This window comes from Pelobates fuscus, chromosome 4 (assembly GCF_036172605.1).
Source record: "Pelobates fuscus isolate aPelFus1 chromosome 4, aPelFus1.pri, whole genome shotgun sequence".
NCBI classification, from domain to species: domain Eukaryota; kingdom Metazoa; phylum Chordata; class Amphibia; order Anura; family Pelobatidae; genus Pelobates; species Pelobates fuscus.
The window spans coordinates 23,743,203-23,758,885 of record NC_086320.1 but is presented as its reverse complement, the minus strand read 5'-3'; the positions used below and the strand labels follow the sequence as shown (position 1 = coordinate 23,758,885).

General features: G+C 41.6%; 1 protein-coding gene across 1 annotated transcript in view; it reads right to left on the bottom strand.

The window, feature by feature from the left end:
- Positions 1-15,683, bottom strand: part of TRAPPC9 (trafficking protein particle complex subunit 9) — a 597,448-nt gene that overhangs the window by 214,261 nt on the left and 367,504 nt on the right. The window contains exon 21 of the mRNA XM_063451029.1: positions 14,453-14,543. Coding sequence (XP_063307099.1) covers positions 14,453-14,543 — 91 coding nt within the window. The remainder of the gene's footprint in view (positions 1-14,452; positions 14,544-15,683) is intronic.

Sequence of the window (15,683 nt, the reverse complement as noted above, 5' to 3'; positions counted from 1 at the left end):
ATACTAAGTGCACTTCCTTCTAAATCAACCACTCAATTTTCCTCTATTTCTCTCATATTACAGTGGGACAAAGAAAGAATTACGACTGAAGCCATCATTGATTCTGGGGCAAACGGGGTGTTCATCGATTTATCCTTTGTAACAAAAAATAAAATTCCTTGTGTTCGCAAAAGCACTTCTGTTTCTGTCAGAGTGATTGACGGCTCCCTCATATCCTCGGGCCCTATAATAAATGAAACTATTCCTGTAAGAACAACCACCCATCATACTCATACCGAATATCTTATATTCGATATTATCTCTTCTCCTCTTTATCCGGTCATACTAGGAATCAACTGGTTAAGGGAACACAACCCACAAATTACTTGGTCTCCCTTCTCTCTCACCTTTAACTCTGCGTATTGTAAGGAGACATGCTTACAACATATTCCAATTTTTCAGAGTATTGAAGAACCAACTATACCTTCCTGTTATTCTGAGTTCTCAGACGTATTCAGTAAAAAGGAAGCTGAAACACTCCCACCTCATCGTCCCACAGACCTCATACCTGGTGCCCCCATACCTTTTGGGCACATCTATCCTCTCTCTGAATCTGAATTAAAAATACTCAAGGAATACTTGGATGAAAACCTCCGTAAGGGGTTCATTAGACCTTCCAGCTCACCTGCTGCCTCCAGTATGTTTTTTGTGAGAAATAAAGACCAGACTATACGTCCCATCATAGATTACAGAGCTTTAAACAAAATAACAGTTAAAAATCGTTACCCTCTTCCCCTGATAAATGAAGGTAGGAAACAGGAGGGTGACTTAAATATAATGTGTGTGTTTGTTTGTGTATGTGTCTTTGTATGTATGTCTTTGTATGTATGTCTTGTGTGTGTCTGTATGTATGTGTGACTGTCTGTATGTGTCTGTATGTATGTGTGTCTTTGTATGTGTCTTGTGTGTGTGTCTGACTGTAAATATGTGTGTATGTATGTGTGTCTTGTCTTTGTATGTATGTGTTGTGTGTGTATGTGTCTTTGTGTGTATGTGTGTCTTGTGTCTGTCTGTATGTGTGTATGTGTCTTTGTATGTATGTCTTATGTGTGTCGTTGTGTGTGTCTATATGCATGTCTGTATGTGTGTCTGTATGTATGTGTGTGTGTGTCTGTATGTTTGTCTGTCTGTGTGTGCCTGTCTGTCTGTATGCATGTGTGTCTTGTGTGTGTGTCTTTATGTATGTATGTGTGCCTGTCTGTTATAGTGGGCTATAGTAAGTAATAGTAAGTGGTATACCTAGCTCGGCCTTCCTACTGGGCATTGCTATAAGGAAGGTTAAAAAATTCAAAAAAATGGAAAAGAAAGGGGAGGGAGGGGAATTGAGGAGGGAGAGGAGGGGAGATGACGCACAGATGAGAAATCATATTATGCGCAAACAGAGAAGTCGTCTGAATATCACCAAAAGAGGAGACCTTCGTTTGTTACTTACGAAAATCTAACCAGATATCAAATATTTAGTCTTGCAGCATCAACCTCAAGGATCTCATTAATCACTAGTAAAGGTAATTTCAATTTACGTTATTGTTTTCTCATTAAACTTTATAAAGTTAAAAACATTATAAACATGCATTAAGTAGAAATAAAAAGATAAATGTACGTACATTTTTTTTTTTTTTTTTAAACACCCTCCTTTCGAAAAAATATTCTGCACTTGGGGCGGTAGGTAGAAAAAGGTTGACTACCACTGCTATAGAGTGACAACTCACATGGAGTAGAGCCTCAAATAGCAGTAGTGCCGTCTGGCAACACCCTCCCCTTTAGGTCCACATAATATTCCTCAGAGAGTAAGACAAAAGCAACACAACAGGAAACTACCTTCTGGTGTAGTAGATCACAATATGCTCACCTTGTCCAGATCCTGTAAACCTGGCTCTGGCTAGAATGGTTTGGGTTTCTATAAAGAGGACACCACCCTTCTTTGAAGCAGCTAACTGGAGGACATATAATAATATAAACATATAACTATAGAATGGTTGCATTCTGATCATTTAAGAGCTTTAACTACAAAACATTTAGATTATCAATAACTCGTTTATTTTAAACACCCATTGCCTTTACATTTGTCTCTTTCAGGGACAATAAAAAAGGGAAATAGAAACATGTGTACTGACACTATTTACCTAGGACTGAAAGCTATTTCACTGGAAAAATACTAGCCTTTGGGATTGTCAAATAACTCCTGGAGATAGGCAATAAGAACTGCCTATCTCCAAATATCATTCACAAATAGTTCAGTGCTCTGACTGCAGCAAGAGAGGAGCCCTCTGTATAGAGGCAGATACCAGAGCTGCCATGATAACAGAAGCTAGACCTGTTTCTGGATTGAAAATAGAAGCCACAATATTTTGAGGACATGTCTATTCTGCTAAACAACAAAATAAGAGTATACTGTGGGTGGGTTTATGACGGCGTGAAATATGATTATTTAGGGAGAGTACACACTTTTTTTTAAGATTGAATGATGGCTATTGCAAGAGAAGGTCATGCCAACATGTCTATAAGATGCAGTGATGACATAGCAGAATCATATTTTAAATGAGGTGCAACACGGAATGCTACAATATGTGAAAGACATTAACAACACATGTTAATAAAACACTGGCATGTTTAAAGCAGTGACAATGGGCATTAAGAGTTATGAAGCGATGATGATACGTTGCACGGAGAATGCAGAATGCAAATATATCCGCACGTAGCATACGATACACTGTAGCAGTGATGTAGCTGCTTGTTAGCTATGTAAAACACACTGCACACGGTCTGTATGACGGCTAGAGGAATCCTATATTGCGAAGAGGAGATACATTACAACATGATACCTGTAATCACTTTTCATGACATTGTTTAAACAATTTTTTATTTTATTTTTTGTTTATTTTTTAAGGAGTCTGAAATGTGTATTCCAGATAGCTGCTGGTGATGGGTGGAGGCTGTAATTTAACAGCACTTACTGGAGTTTGCCGCACACAGGAGAATAGGCGGGGAGCCAAGCTGTCAGCTGGTGTGCCATACCGGCTGATTTACAAAGCCAATTTACTAAGCAGAAACCTACCAGATGTGCAGGAGATCAAGTGGAGTTTCTGATCACACATTTCATCCTGTGCATCGAATACCAGGCATAGAATTGGGATTTCCCTAAGCATGGACTACAAGAAATCCATTTAAGCCGATGGGTACCAAAACGGGAAAGAAGGATATGCTTAAAGGACCACTATAGTGCCAGAAAAACACTAGTTTTCCTGGCACTATAGTGCCCTGAGGGTGCCCCTACCCTCAGGGACCCCCTCTCGCCGGGCTCTGGGTAGAGTAAAGGGTTAAAACTTACCTTTATTCCAGCACCGGGCAGGGAGCTCTCCTTCTCCTCTCCGCCTCCAATCCTCCCTTTCGGCTGAATGCGCATGCGCGGCAAGAGCTGCGCGCGCATTCAGCCGGTCTCATAGGAAAGCATTTACAATGCTTCCTATGGACGCTTGCGTGCTCTCACTGTGATTTTCACAGTGAGAATCATGCAAGCGCCTGTAGCGGCTGTCAGTGAGACAGCCACTAGAGGATTTGGAGGCTGGATTAACCCTATTATAAACATAGCAGTTTCTCTGAAACTGCTATGTTTATTAAAAAAAGGGTTAATCCTAGAGGGACCTGGCACCCAGACCACTTCATTAAGCTGAAGTGGTCTGGGTGCCTAGAGTGGTCCTTTAATATATTAATATATGCATCAATGGACTTTAAATAGAGAAATCCCACACACATTAAAAGTGGCTCTGGTAATGTATCAATCTATAAATGATGCCTGTGAACTCTCCAGTAAATGTATAGGTTATCTATTATACTTAACCTGGAGCTTATGTGATCATTAAATATAGATGTAGAGACACAACATGCTATCTCTCAGGGGAGACATATTTAGATGTCAAGTGGTGGGACAGCCATGGGTCACCATGACATGTAGAAGCAGCATTAAAAAAAAAAAAAAAAAATGATTCTTGCATCATTGGTGGATGCAGCGTTATAATGAAAACTTTGCCAGGTCCATCTGAGATCGTAACACTCTGTAATTTAATTTTACTCAGTGGCTTTTTCATGAGATAGACAGGTAAAAATATTTTCTGCAGATTTGATATTATTTGAACACTTCAAGCAATTGATGCGTTTGGCATCTAAGTTTAATCAGTGACCTAATTTATTTTTGAGAGGTTGGTGTGTGTCTGTGTGTACATATGTTATATTAAAATGTATCTGTAACTCAGAATTAACGTAGTAAACTGCAACGAGAGGCAATACCTGTAAACAAATGTATTGAAACATATCTTTAAAAAAAATAAAACTGACATCATCTTAGGCAAATTTACTTTGATGTGCGTGGCAGCTGTGCCGAGCTTGTGCGGACATTTTACATAATATTACATAATCTACACTTGACATTCACTGAGAAAGATCAAAACACAACTGACAATGCTCACTACGACAGAGCATTGCTCTCTATGCTAATCTGTCTGCCCACAGGAAGGACCTTGCAGCTTTTTAATTCAAATACATTGTCAGCATTTTAATCAGCGATGAAAGGTGATCATCCACACATCGCATCGCCCTCAGTGCAACAAACTATCTGCTCATCCCAAAGTCGGCATCATGATGATGTAATTTGGACACAAAAAAACAAAACAAAAGTCTAACAAAAAAGCTTAAATATAACGAAATATAACGAAAATCAAGAAATACACTGAAGTACAGTGATAGATTAACATGCCAACAACAAAGCTTATTGCTTAAACAGCTTCCAGAGACTTTACTCAATGTATGCTCCCCTGTGGTCACCTCCAAAGGGGTATCTGGAATTAAGGGTGGGTGATCATCCCAAAAAATGGTCTGGACACCAAATATACATAGAAAAAAAAAATACATAGACATAGTGGTGGTCAATATTGTTATCTTGAAGGAAAAACGAGAGTATAGCTTGGAGGAAAGACGAGACAGGGGGGATATGATAGAAACATTTAAATACATAAAGGGAATCAACACAGTAAAGGAGGAGACTATATTTAAAAGAAGAAAAACTACCACAACAAGAGGACATAGTCTTAAATTAGAGGGACAAAGGTTTAAAAATAATATCAGGAAGTATTACTTTACTGAGAGGGTAGTGGATGCATGGAATAGCTTTCCAGCTGAAGTGGTAGATGTTAACACAGTAAAGCATGTGTGGGATAGGCATAAGGCTATCCTAGCTATAAGATAATGCCAGAGACTAATGAAAGTATTTAGAAAATCGGGCAGACTAGATGGGCCGAATGGTCAGTATGGTCAAATATGTAACTGAATCTCTATATTTGTTTGCTAAAATAGATAATTTTTAAGTAAACCTGTAAAGTGTAACATGTTTTGTGTGTGTGTGTGTGTGTGTGTGTGTGTGTGTGTATGTGTGTGTGTGTATGGGTGTGTATGCTGCTCCATTATCTGTATGATGTAAGACCATGTAATGGTCACACATACAGTAATAGACACAATCTACCCTTGTAAAGAGTGAACATTTGCCATTAATACTTCCATAGCTGTAAATAAAACCCCCACAATCCGTTCACTCCTTTCACCTGGCAGGAACAAGCTGCTCAGCCTTTATTCTCTGCATAGTTAATGATTCATAATCACTTTATAATGGAGTTCAGGATTACAAACCACCGCTAATAGCTTCCTAGAATATACTCATCAAGGCAACAATTAGGATGTCATGAGCAGGAGACTGTACGGAGCGGTCCAGGAAGGCTGCTGCAAAAAATTACTTTTGTTGATTATACATTTTTGGGGAGTTGGATAACATACCTCCCATGTGTCCCTATTTAGGAGGAGCAGTCCCTATTTTGGGCCCAAATCCCATATTGCACTTGTCTTGGAGCTCCACATTATTGCTGTGTCTGAGTATAAAACAGAGCTTCACAGCAATAAAACTTACAATAACTACAATAAACAGGTTTAGAAAATTGTCTGTGTTCTAATTTATATTTTCAGTTGTCTAAATGGATATTAATGAGCTATGAGACTGCTATAAATGTCCTGAAATAGTCCTGTCCCCTGGCCACACCTCTAGGCACAGCCGCAAAATGAAAGAGACTCTGTTTGTCTATTTCAATCTTTGGAGGTATGGCACAGACAAATCAAAATATCCAAATTACAAAGGATTTTCTTGTAGGGTTAGTACTGGTAGATTCAGGAAACCTCGGCCCCTAAATCACTGCAACTGGGTTAAATCAGAAGAATTATTCACCGAAACAGCTCTTGCAATAATTCAACTCCGCTATGTATTATAAAGGTTTTAAGCACTGTACAATGAGTGATACATACAAATCAGAGCAGCAAGGCAGGTTTGCTAATGATGTAAATCGAGAAAATGATGACATATTGTCTGCTGTCACTCGATATGGGCCGTGCCATTGTCATGTATTGTGAAGCAGAATATGAAGGCTGGACTCGAGATTTTGGGTTCCGAAGATAGTATTTAAGAGACAGCCTCTGGTGGATAGACTTGTTCACACTAAGGACGCTTTATAACGGGGCATTCAAAAGTGGAAGCTTGAGCCTTGCATTCCCTGAGCAAGACACCTGTGACGCTCAACTCTTGCTGTTTTGTCCGCATTACTTTGGAGGTTTGTTCAACAGAGTCCTTGTGGTTATATAAATAACAACTGTCCATCTGAGACGGGCTATATATACAAAGAGGGCCACGCTGCAACTATTGATTTATTCAGTGCGAGTGTTCCATTTTACAATTACGTGTTGTATTAACATGCATCGTATCACTGCTTTTACACTTTGTATATATTTTTAGTTTCTTTTTTTTTTTTTTTAATTCTTTATTTTTGTAGTGCACGCATATAATACAGACAGGCTCGAGGTACCCCAAAGGCAATCCTCAGGCTTTTCCCACGCGAACATGCGGGGTGTATTCTTAACTGGCACATTTTTTTTTTTTGTTGTTATCAGGCTTAGTAAACGTATAAGTATGTTATCACTTTACATGGGTGTAATTAACATGCTAGATCTGGATAGCTTATTTCCACATAGGAGGTACACTTGCAGCGTGTATATTAGCCAGCTTAGCCCAAGCTGTAAAGGCAGATACATTACAAGTAAGCTGGTACATTTTTAGTTATCCGGCTTAATAATCATATAAGTAGGTTATCACTTTACATGAGTAGAAGTAACAAGCTTTTTTAATATAAGTTTAAGCTGAGCAACGTTGGCACAACACGTAATTGAGGCATGGAGTCAGCAGCGCTAGGATAGGTGGGTGTAATGCTCACGGGGAGCCTTCCTGATTAGATAGAAACGCTGTGCACTGTGTGCCTATGTCCCATGTGTTCTGCCTCTTTAACGAAATATATAAAAGGAGCGAATGAGTACTAAGCGACTGTTAACTTAACTATTGTGTTTACCCAAGCTGTAGTGATGTCGGTGTGTGTACCCCCTCGAGTTAGTTCCGAAGTGTAGGTAGGCGCTGTCATGCAATATCGGGGGGGGGGGGGAGAAGACGTAGTAGTAAGATAGCTATACTCTGGGCGAAACTATGAGGCTCCACAAGGCCTTCCCTCTCTGTGTGTTTGGTGCAAGCAGTATAGAGGCGAGGGAGGCTTGTGGCCCTGTCGCATAAGGTGTTGTGAGCTAGGCAGTGTCGTATGAGTCGAAAATAACTACTGTTGTACGTGAGAGAGTTGTAACAGAAACATTCTAAAGTAACTTCAAATAAAATTTAAATCTACTGGTTTTAGGAGAGGTTAAGTCTCTGTGGCATAGGTTCTTGACTGGCAACTCCAAGTCCTGTTCCTGTGTTCAGGTCCCTTCCTCGGACGTTGATGGAGCATGTGCGGATCTGGGAGTAAATTCTTTTATTCCCACTGGGTTTAGTCGAGACACGGACGCTGTGGTCGATGTGGTCTGGGTGAGTAGGCCTATCTTGTGGAGGACGTCTTCCAATTCCAGCGGTGTGCTTATGCGTTGAGTTTCTCCCTGGACGGTAAGGGTCAGGGATCTTGGTGGGCCCCAGCGATAGGGAATGTCTTTTGCTCGCATGAGCTGAAGGAGGGGGCGCAGAGATCGGCGCCAGGCCAAGGTGTTTTTGGTCAGGTCTGGGAACAGTTGCAAGGTAGCTCCCTCAAACTGCAGCGCATTTTGGCCTTTAACAGCCGACAGAAGTGAGGCTCGGTCTTGTATAGACTGAAATCGGACAATAACGTCCGGCGTGGATATCTGTGGCGCGGTCGCAGGTTTAGGGATGCGGAATATCCCATCTAATTTCACCGCCCTGGCCTGTTTAGGCGGTAGGTTGGCGGCAAGAAATCGTCGAAGAAAGTGAGGTAAATCCGTTTGGGTCACCGCCTCAGGCACTCCCCGAACCTTAAGATTGTGCCTCCTCCGCTGATCTTCCAGGGCATCCACCCTTTCCGCAGTTGCCTTCTGCTGCTGCTGGAGTTCCTTTAGCTGCTTCTCCACACCGGAGAGCTTGGTGTCTTGTTTGCTGTGGGAGGCCTCCAGGTCCGAGGTTTTTCCCTGTGCGCCCTCCACCGCTTTCTGGAAGTGGGCCATGTCGCTGGCTAAGTTAGCACGGAGCTCTGTCAGCATTTTCTTTAGTAGTGATGCCGTGACAGGGTCGCTGTCTTCTGTCGGGGGTAGCCGTGATCCCGTCTGTATACCGGGTATGGTTCCCTCACTTGTGTCCAGTAGGTTTTCGGATGAACACGAGGAGCCCCCATCGAGGTGCGCCATGCTGTCCCATGCGGCCCTCTGGGAGTTACGGAACAATTCTCCGATGTCCCGGGCTGGCAAGCCCTTGTCTGATCTGGGTTTTTTGTTTTTCCGGCCCATTTCAGTTTCCCCGAGGTGGGTAGGTATTTTCCGTTGGTTTTGCGGGTGTTTTGCCCGTGTTTGTAGCTTTGTTCGGATATCTCTCACCATTTTTAGTTTCTTTTACATGTTTTATTTTAATATACGTTTCAACATTTCAAATGGACAAAACTGGACACTAATTTTAGGGGTGTGAGTAGGGTGTGGCAAGGGGCGAAGCTGTTCTGAGAAATTTTAGGTGACTTCCTGAAAACAATTTAGAAAACTAAAATGTAATTTAGAACAAAGAGCAATGTATGCTATTTACACAAACTAATTTCAAAACATATTTTTTTAAGATTAACCCATTCCGGGTGTTAGGGCATTCTATGACTCCCTACAAAAGAAGGCTTTAACATGGCTCTTCCCCCGGCTTGGATACTTACGCTCCATGCCGATTGAGATTGGAGGACCTACCTGACAACCCAGGCAGGTTTTTAGGTGTATGTATATATAATTACATTATTTATTGATGGAACTGCTGACAACTCAGCAGAAATTTCAGAGAATTTAGTTTGCTCGCTCAATATTTGTCATTGTAACTTTCTAAAAACCCATAAAACCTGTACATGGAGAGTACTGTTGTGGGCTTGGGTAGTACCATTATAAGAAATGTTAGGTGACCAACTAATAACAAATTATGCTACGAAAATGTAATTTTAACAAGAAGAATGTATCTTATTTAAACAGACCTATTGACATAGTTACATAGCTGAAAAGAGACATGTGTCCATCAAGTATAGCCATTCTCACATCTGTTTTTTTTTTTTTGATGATCCAAAAGAAGGCAAAAAAACAAAACAAAGCACTTTGAAGCGCTTACAGTTTTGAAACAAACTAGGAAAAAATCCTTTTTGACCCCAGAATGGCAGCCAGATATCTCCTGGCATCAAGAAGCTATTATCCCACTAATTAAAAATTATATCCCTGAATATTGTTTTTTGCAAGTATTCATCCAGTTGAAGTGCAAACACCTGTACAGACTCTGATAAACCCACCTCTTCAGGCAGAGAATTCCAAATCATTGATGTTCTTACTGTAAAAAAGAATTCCCTTTGCCTTAGACTAAATCTCCTTTCTTCCAGTCTAAATGTGTGACCCTGTGTCATGTGTATAGTCCTGCTTATGAATAGATTTCCAGACAATGGTTTGTATTTGGTCCTGGATATATTTGTATAATGCTATCATATCCCCTGTGAGGCAACATTTTCTAAACTAAACAGATTTAAATTTGTTAACCTTTATTCATAAGTAAAATCTTCCATTTATTTTTTTAATTTTGTAGCCCACCTCTGCCACAATATTCTTTCTTTAAATAAGGTGCCCCCCCAAAAAACAGCATATTTAAGGTGTGGTCTTACCATTGATTTATAAAGAATGCCCCTTTTTATGCATGACAATCCCTTGCTGGCATAAGTCACTGCTGATTGACGTTGCACATTGTTGACTAGTTTTTGTCAATGAGAACCAAATCCTCCTCGTGTTGTTATCCCTAATTCACTACTGGTTAGAGTGTAAATTGCTTGTTGCATTTACCTACATTAAATTAATCTCCCATTTGAGTGCCCAGTCCCCCAATCTATCTAAATCAATCTGCAGCAAAGTTATATCCTGCTCACATTGTATTACTTTACAAAGTTTTGGGTCGTCTGCAAACACTGAAACATGACTTTCAGACCATTTACAGATGTGTTGAATATAAGTGGTCCCAGAACAAAACCTTAAGGGACACCACTTTCCACCTTTGTCCAGTTTAAAAATGTACCATTAATTACAACTCTCTGTGTACTCAATCTTTAAACCAATTTGTATCTGGACCAAATTCTTTTAAAACCTATTGTGCGGAACTGTATCAAACGCCTTGGCAAAATCCAAGTATATCACATCCACAGCAACACCCTGCTCTATACTTCTACTGTGTGTGTGAGGGGTGCTGTGTGTGTGTGAGGGTTGCTGTGTGTTTGGTGAGGTAGGGGTGCTGGGCGGGAGTAAGGATGTTGTGCTGTGTGGGGGTAGGGTGCTGTGCTGTGGGTGTAGGGGTGCTGTGCTGTGGGGGATAGGGGTGCTGTGCTGTGGGGGATAGGGGTGCTGTGCTGTAGGGGTGCTGTGTGTGTTGGGAGTAGGGGTGTTGTGTGTGTGTTGGGGGTAGGGGTGCTGTGCGTGTGTTGGGGGTAGGGGTGCTGTGCGTGTGTTGGGGGTAGGGGTGCTGTGCGTGTGTTGGGGGTAGGGGTGCTGTGCGTGTGTTGGGGGTAGGGGTGCTGTGCTGTAGGGGGTAGGGGTGCTGTGCTGTAGGGGGTAGGGGTGCTGTGTGTGTGTGTTGGGAGTAGGGTGGCTGTGTGTGTGTTGGGGGTAGGGGTGCTGTGCGTGTGTTGGGGGTAGGGGTGCTGTGCGTGTGTTGGGGTAGGGGTGCTGTGCGTGTGTTGGGGTAGGGGTGCTGTGCGTGTGTTGGGGGTAGGGGTGCTGTGCGTGTGTTGGGGTAGGGGTGCTGTGTGTGTGTTGGGGGGTAGAGGTGCTGTGTGTGGGGGGGTAGAGGTGCTGTGTGTGTGGGGAGGGTAGGGGTGCTGTGTGTGGGAGGGTAGGGGTGCTGGTTGTAGGGGGTAGGGGTGCTGTGTGTGTGGGGGGTAGGGGTGCTGCGTGGGGGATAGGGGTGCTGGTTGTGGGGTAGGGGGTACTGTGTGGGGGTTAGGGGAGTTAAAAAAAAATGTGTATGCTTAATCTGTATCCCCCACTCCCTCCTTCTTACCTTTGATGGAGGAGGGGGCACACAGCCATTCCTGGTGGTCTGGTGGTGGTAAGTATTGTAGGGAGCAGCTCCCTTGTCCTCCCGCACAATGCTATGCGGAGCGTGGCCATGGTAACGCGCAGCAGCGCTCCACACAGATTGCTCGCGACATGGAAGCAGAGTAGGCGCGAACATAAGGCCGCGTGCCCACAGACAGGGCCCGGCGTGCCACCTGTGGCACGCGTGTTATAGGTTCGCCATCACTGCTCTATACACACAGGGGTCTTATTAGGAATGGCTACCTTTCCCCTCATCTTGTTTATTTGAGATTTTTTTTCTCAATTACCACCAGGATTTAACAATCAGTTCCAAGCCGGCGTGTCAGAGCTGTGACGACCTAGTTTTGCTATGAGTAACTAGCAATATGCTTAACTTATGTTGTAGAGCACTTTCATATCCAAACGGAGCTTGCCTGGGAAACCAGCCTAATTACATTGCCTTAACCCGTCCACTGCTGCCAGCAACCACAAGGCAACACATGTTGGATTCCTGCTTACCTCCCAAGGGTTCTGCGCAAAGACGTATTACGCCTGCATTATAACCCAATTAATTCTCGGACCATATTAACTCTTACAGTCAAAGGCAGTTTTTATACATGTTTAAATAATAAATCATACATTTTTATAAATGGTTTTGTACAGAAGTCTGTCTTCCCAAAACAAAGGATAGTATCTTTTCCACTTCTCACATTCTTTTATTTAACTCACAATTTTAGTGGAAAATATTGATAAATTGCAGTACTCCAAGGGTACGCAACCTTTTTCATTCCAGATGATGTGGACTACATCTCCCATGATGCTCTGGAGTGCCAAATTTGGTCTATCCCTGCACTACGCAATAATATTATGTATTATGTATATTACTAAAATCACAGTTAGGCATCCTGGCTTATCATAATGGCTACCAAAATGTTACTTAGTAATGAATGAATGTATGCCTTCTCTGGCTCTTACAAAATTCAATCAAGTGTAAAGAGACCCAACTTTCTCTGATGTTTTCCAAATATTTGTCATCCCTTGCCATAATAGACTTGGAAAGGAAAGGGTAGCAGTGGTAATTTTGTTAAAACTAGTGCTTCAAACTAAATTACACAGATGCTCAAATTAAAATGAATCCTGGGTGAATTGCTGCAAATTAAAGCCAAAATAAAGCCAATTAAACCAGTCTATCTTTTTCAGGTATGATTTTACTTTAATATTTGTTTCTGACTCCATTCACATATAAACTGTGCGACAGAGAAAAGAAAAATACACAAATAATACAAAAGAAAAGTATTTTAGAAATTTGATGTACACATTAAACATTTCTCTTTATACCCCAATACCAAGCTTGTCAGATATGGTAACTAAATAATATAGAAAGACAGATCCCTGTCATTAGCATTCAGAAAGCAGACCTTTACTCTGGTAACGGAGTCATGTATGTCAAATAGAACATCAGAGTCACATTCTTCCATAGCACGGAGACTGCGCCAGGTATAAAGAGATTTTCAGCAATAGAGGAGGCTAGTGATTTTGCAAACACAGTCTGATATGGCAGACACTCCTTCCTTCTGATCACTTTATGAATTAAAATGGATTGAGAAAGCAGATGGAAATGCCAGTCGAGACCCCTCTTGACTTTGTGAGAAACAGGGCCTCTCGTTATGGAAACAGTCGTGTCTCACGGTGCTTCCTGGCCGTTATGATTGAAAAAACAAGTACTGTCCCTCTTACCAAAATAACATGAACACTGGGAGCCACATCAAGCAGCCCCTGCACTCACCTGTATAGCAAACTCCATGCGCCATGATTGTGTGTCACACTGATATTGCAGACATACATTAATTACACCAGCAACTTCAATTTGTTAATTCAACAAAATATAACCACCCATTAATTAAGAGACTGGGTTAAGCACTCCAGCCGGCGTGGACTACAATTCCTAAGATGCTATGCCAAAGAACTACTGAGGCTGGTGATGTACAGTGATTAACTACCATAGCAAATGGGCCAAGTGGCTGGCACATCATTGATGGTTAAGTTCTGGAACGTGGTGCTAAGAACAGGCCAATGAGATGGAATCTTGCCTAACTCTCTCCACCAGCACACATTTCTAATTCCAGTGCTAATACCTGCTGTTAGGTTACCAAGAACTTAAGAACATCAAAATAACACACAATAAAGGGGTCTCTATTGTATCCTGAAACTGCTGGTCATGAAGTAGACCTGTCAGACCTGTGTAGGTGTAGATGAAATGGTCATTTTCAATTAAATCAGTACGTATAATATAGTCTGTGTGCACTCCTAAAATGCCACATATAGCATCCCATGATGCCTTGCATACCGTTAAGTGCAAAGCCCACTGGGTTGTTGTGCTGAGCATTGTGGGATACCACGGGTGGATGGACACCAAGTGCAGACATCATCTTAAACTGTATATCCTATGTGTGCAGCTGTCACAGGGGAACAAGATAAAAAATACAATAAAAATTGATTTATATATATCTGGTAATAATGTGGGTTTTAGAAAAACTGGCATTGGCAACTTAACCGAATATCAAACCTATTTCGGTACATAAAAGTAATCCGCAGAGACTTCTACAGAAAGAGTTATTCTGGATCGAAGTGCTGAAATTGGGGCAATCAACAGGAAGGCTCCATTGGTGGTTTCCATGGTAACTGCTCAACTTTTACAACTTTGTACCAGAATAGCACATTATGTATAAACCAAAGAATCATGATATATCTGATATAGAATGTCTGCAGAATCACTCACCCCACTGGAGAGGAGCCAGCTGTAGGTGCTCAAGAACAAGTTGATTTAGCACTCCCTCTACGCTTGCTTCTCCTTCACGCTTTACGGACGGGTAATAATTAGTTAAGGTGAATAAGCACAACTTGTTTATCCAACAAAACAGAGACAAATAAAGAAAAGTACAACAGAACAATGAGTACAACAGGTCAGCGAGCAACAAGGGGCTTAACATAAAATACTCAAATAAAACCCTTTCACCATCACAAAATAGTCTGCAACACGTGAAGTAAAGTGTGTACTGAGGATGTCTCCCTGTTTTCTAAAACTTAATATTCCTAAAACTAAACATTTCACCTTTCCCTCTTTAAATAGTCCTCCTCCATCAATCTCCCTGCAAGTCAGTGGAACACCTATTACCCCAACCCCTCAAGCTTATTTTAATTTGGGTCTTACCTTCTCTTACCACATCCAGTCTGCCTTCAGATCATGTAACTTCCACCTTGAAAATATTGCCTGCATTTGCCCTTTTCTAACTCAAGATACAAGGTGCTCATCATTTCCCAACTACACATTGACCCTTCCAATACCTGCACTGCCCTTCTTCAGTCAGTAATGAATGCTGCAGCCAGGGTCGATTTCCTGACTAACCACTCCTCAAACATCTCACCCCTTTGCCAACCATTACATTGGCTTCCTGTACCTTTGGGGATCCAATTCAAACTGATAACACAAACCTACAAATCCCACACTAACTTCACTCCTCCCTACATTTCCTCTTTACTAAACAAACATATCCTTCTTCGTTCCCTTCGCTCTGCAAAGGACCTTCTCATTACATATTCTCATTCTCGAATTGCCAACTCTCATCTGCATGATTTTGGCAATGTGCCTTTGGATTTTGCTACGCAGTGCCATCAGATTCTCCTCTAGCCTCCAGTCCCTTAAGAAGTCACTGAAAATATATCTCTTTAGGAAAAGCTTACCATCTTCCCAGGTGATCTTTTCTCATTTCACCGCCCTCATCAGTTCCCTCGCCTCCATAGCCCAGCTTACCATCTCTCATGGCACTGTTCAGTTCTTCCCCACACTGCTTTTACTGGCTTATTTCAACACAGGTGTCTTATGCATCAATTCACAATAACAATCAGTACAATAAGCAAATTAGAGATGTAACAAATAACATTTCATATATTTTTTGTTATAGTAAAGAAGGGAAACAATCTCATTGCAGGTCGAGTGGATGACAATTCAA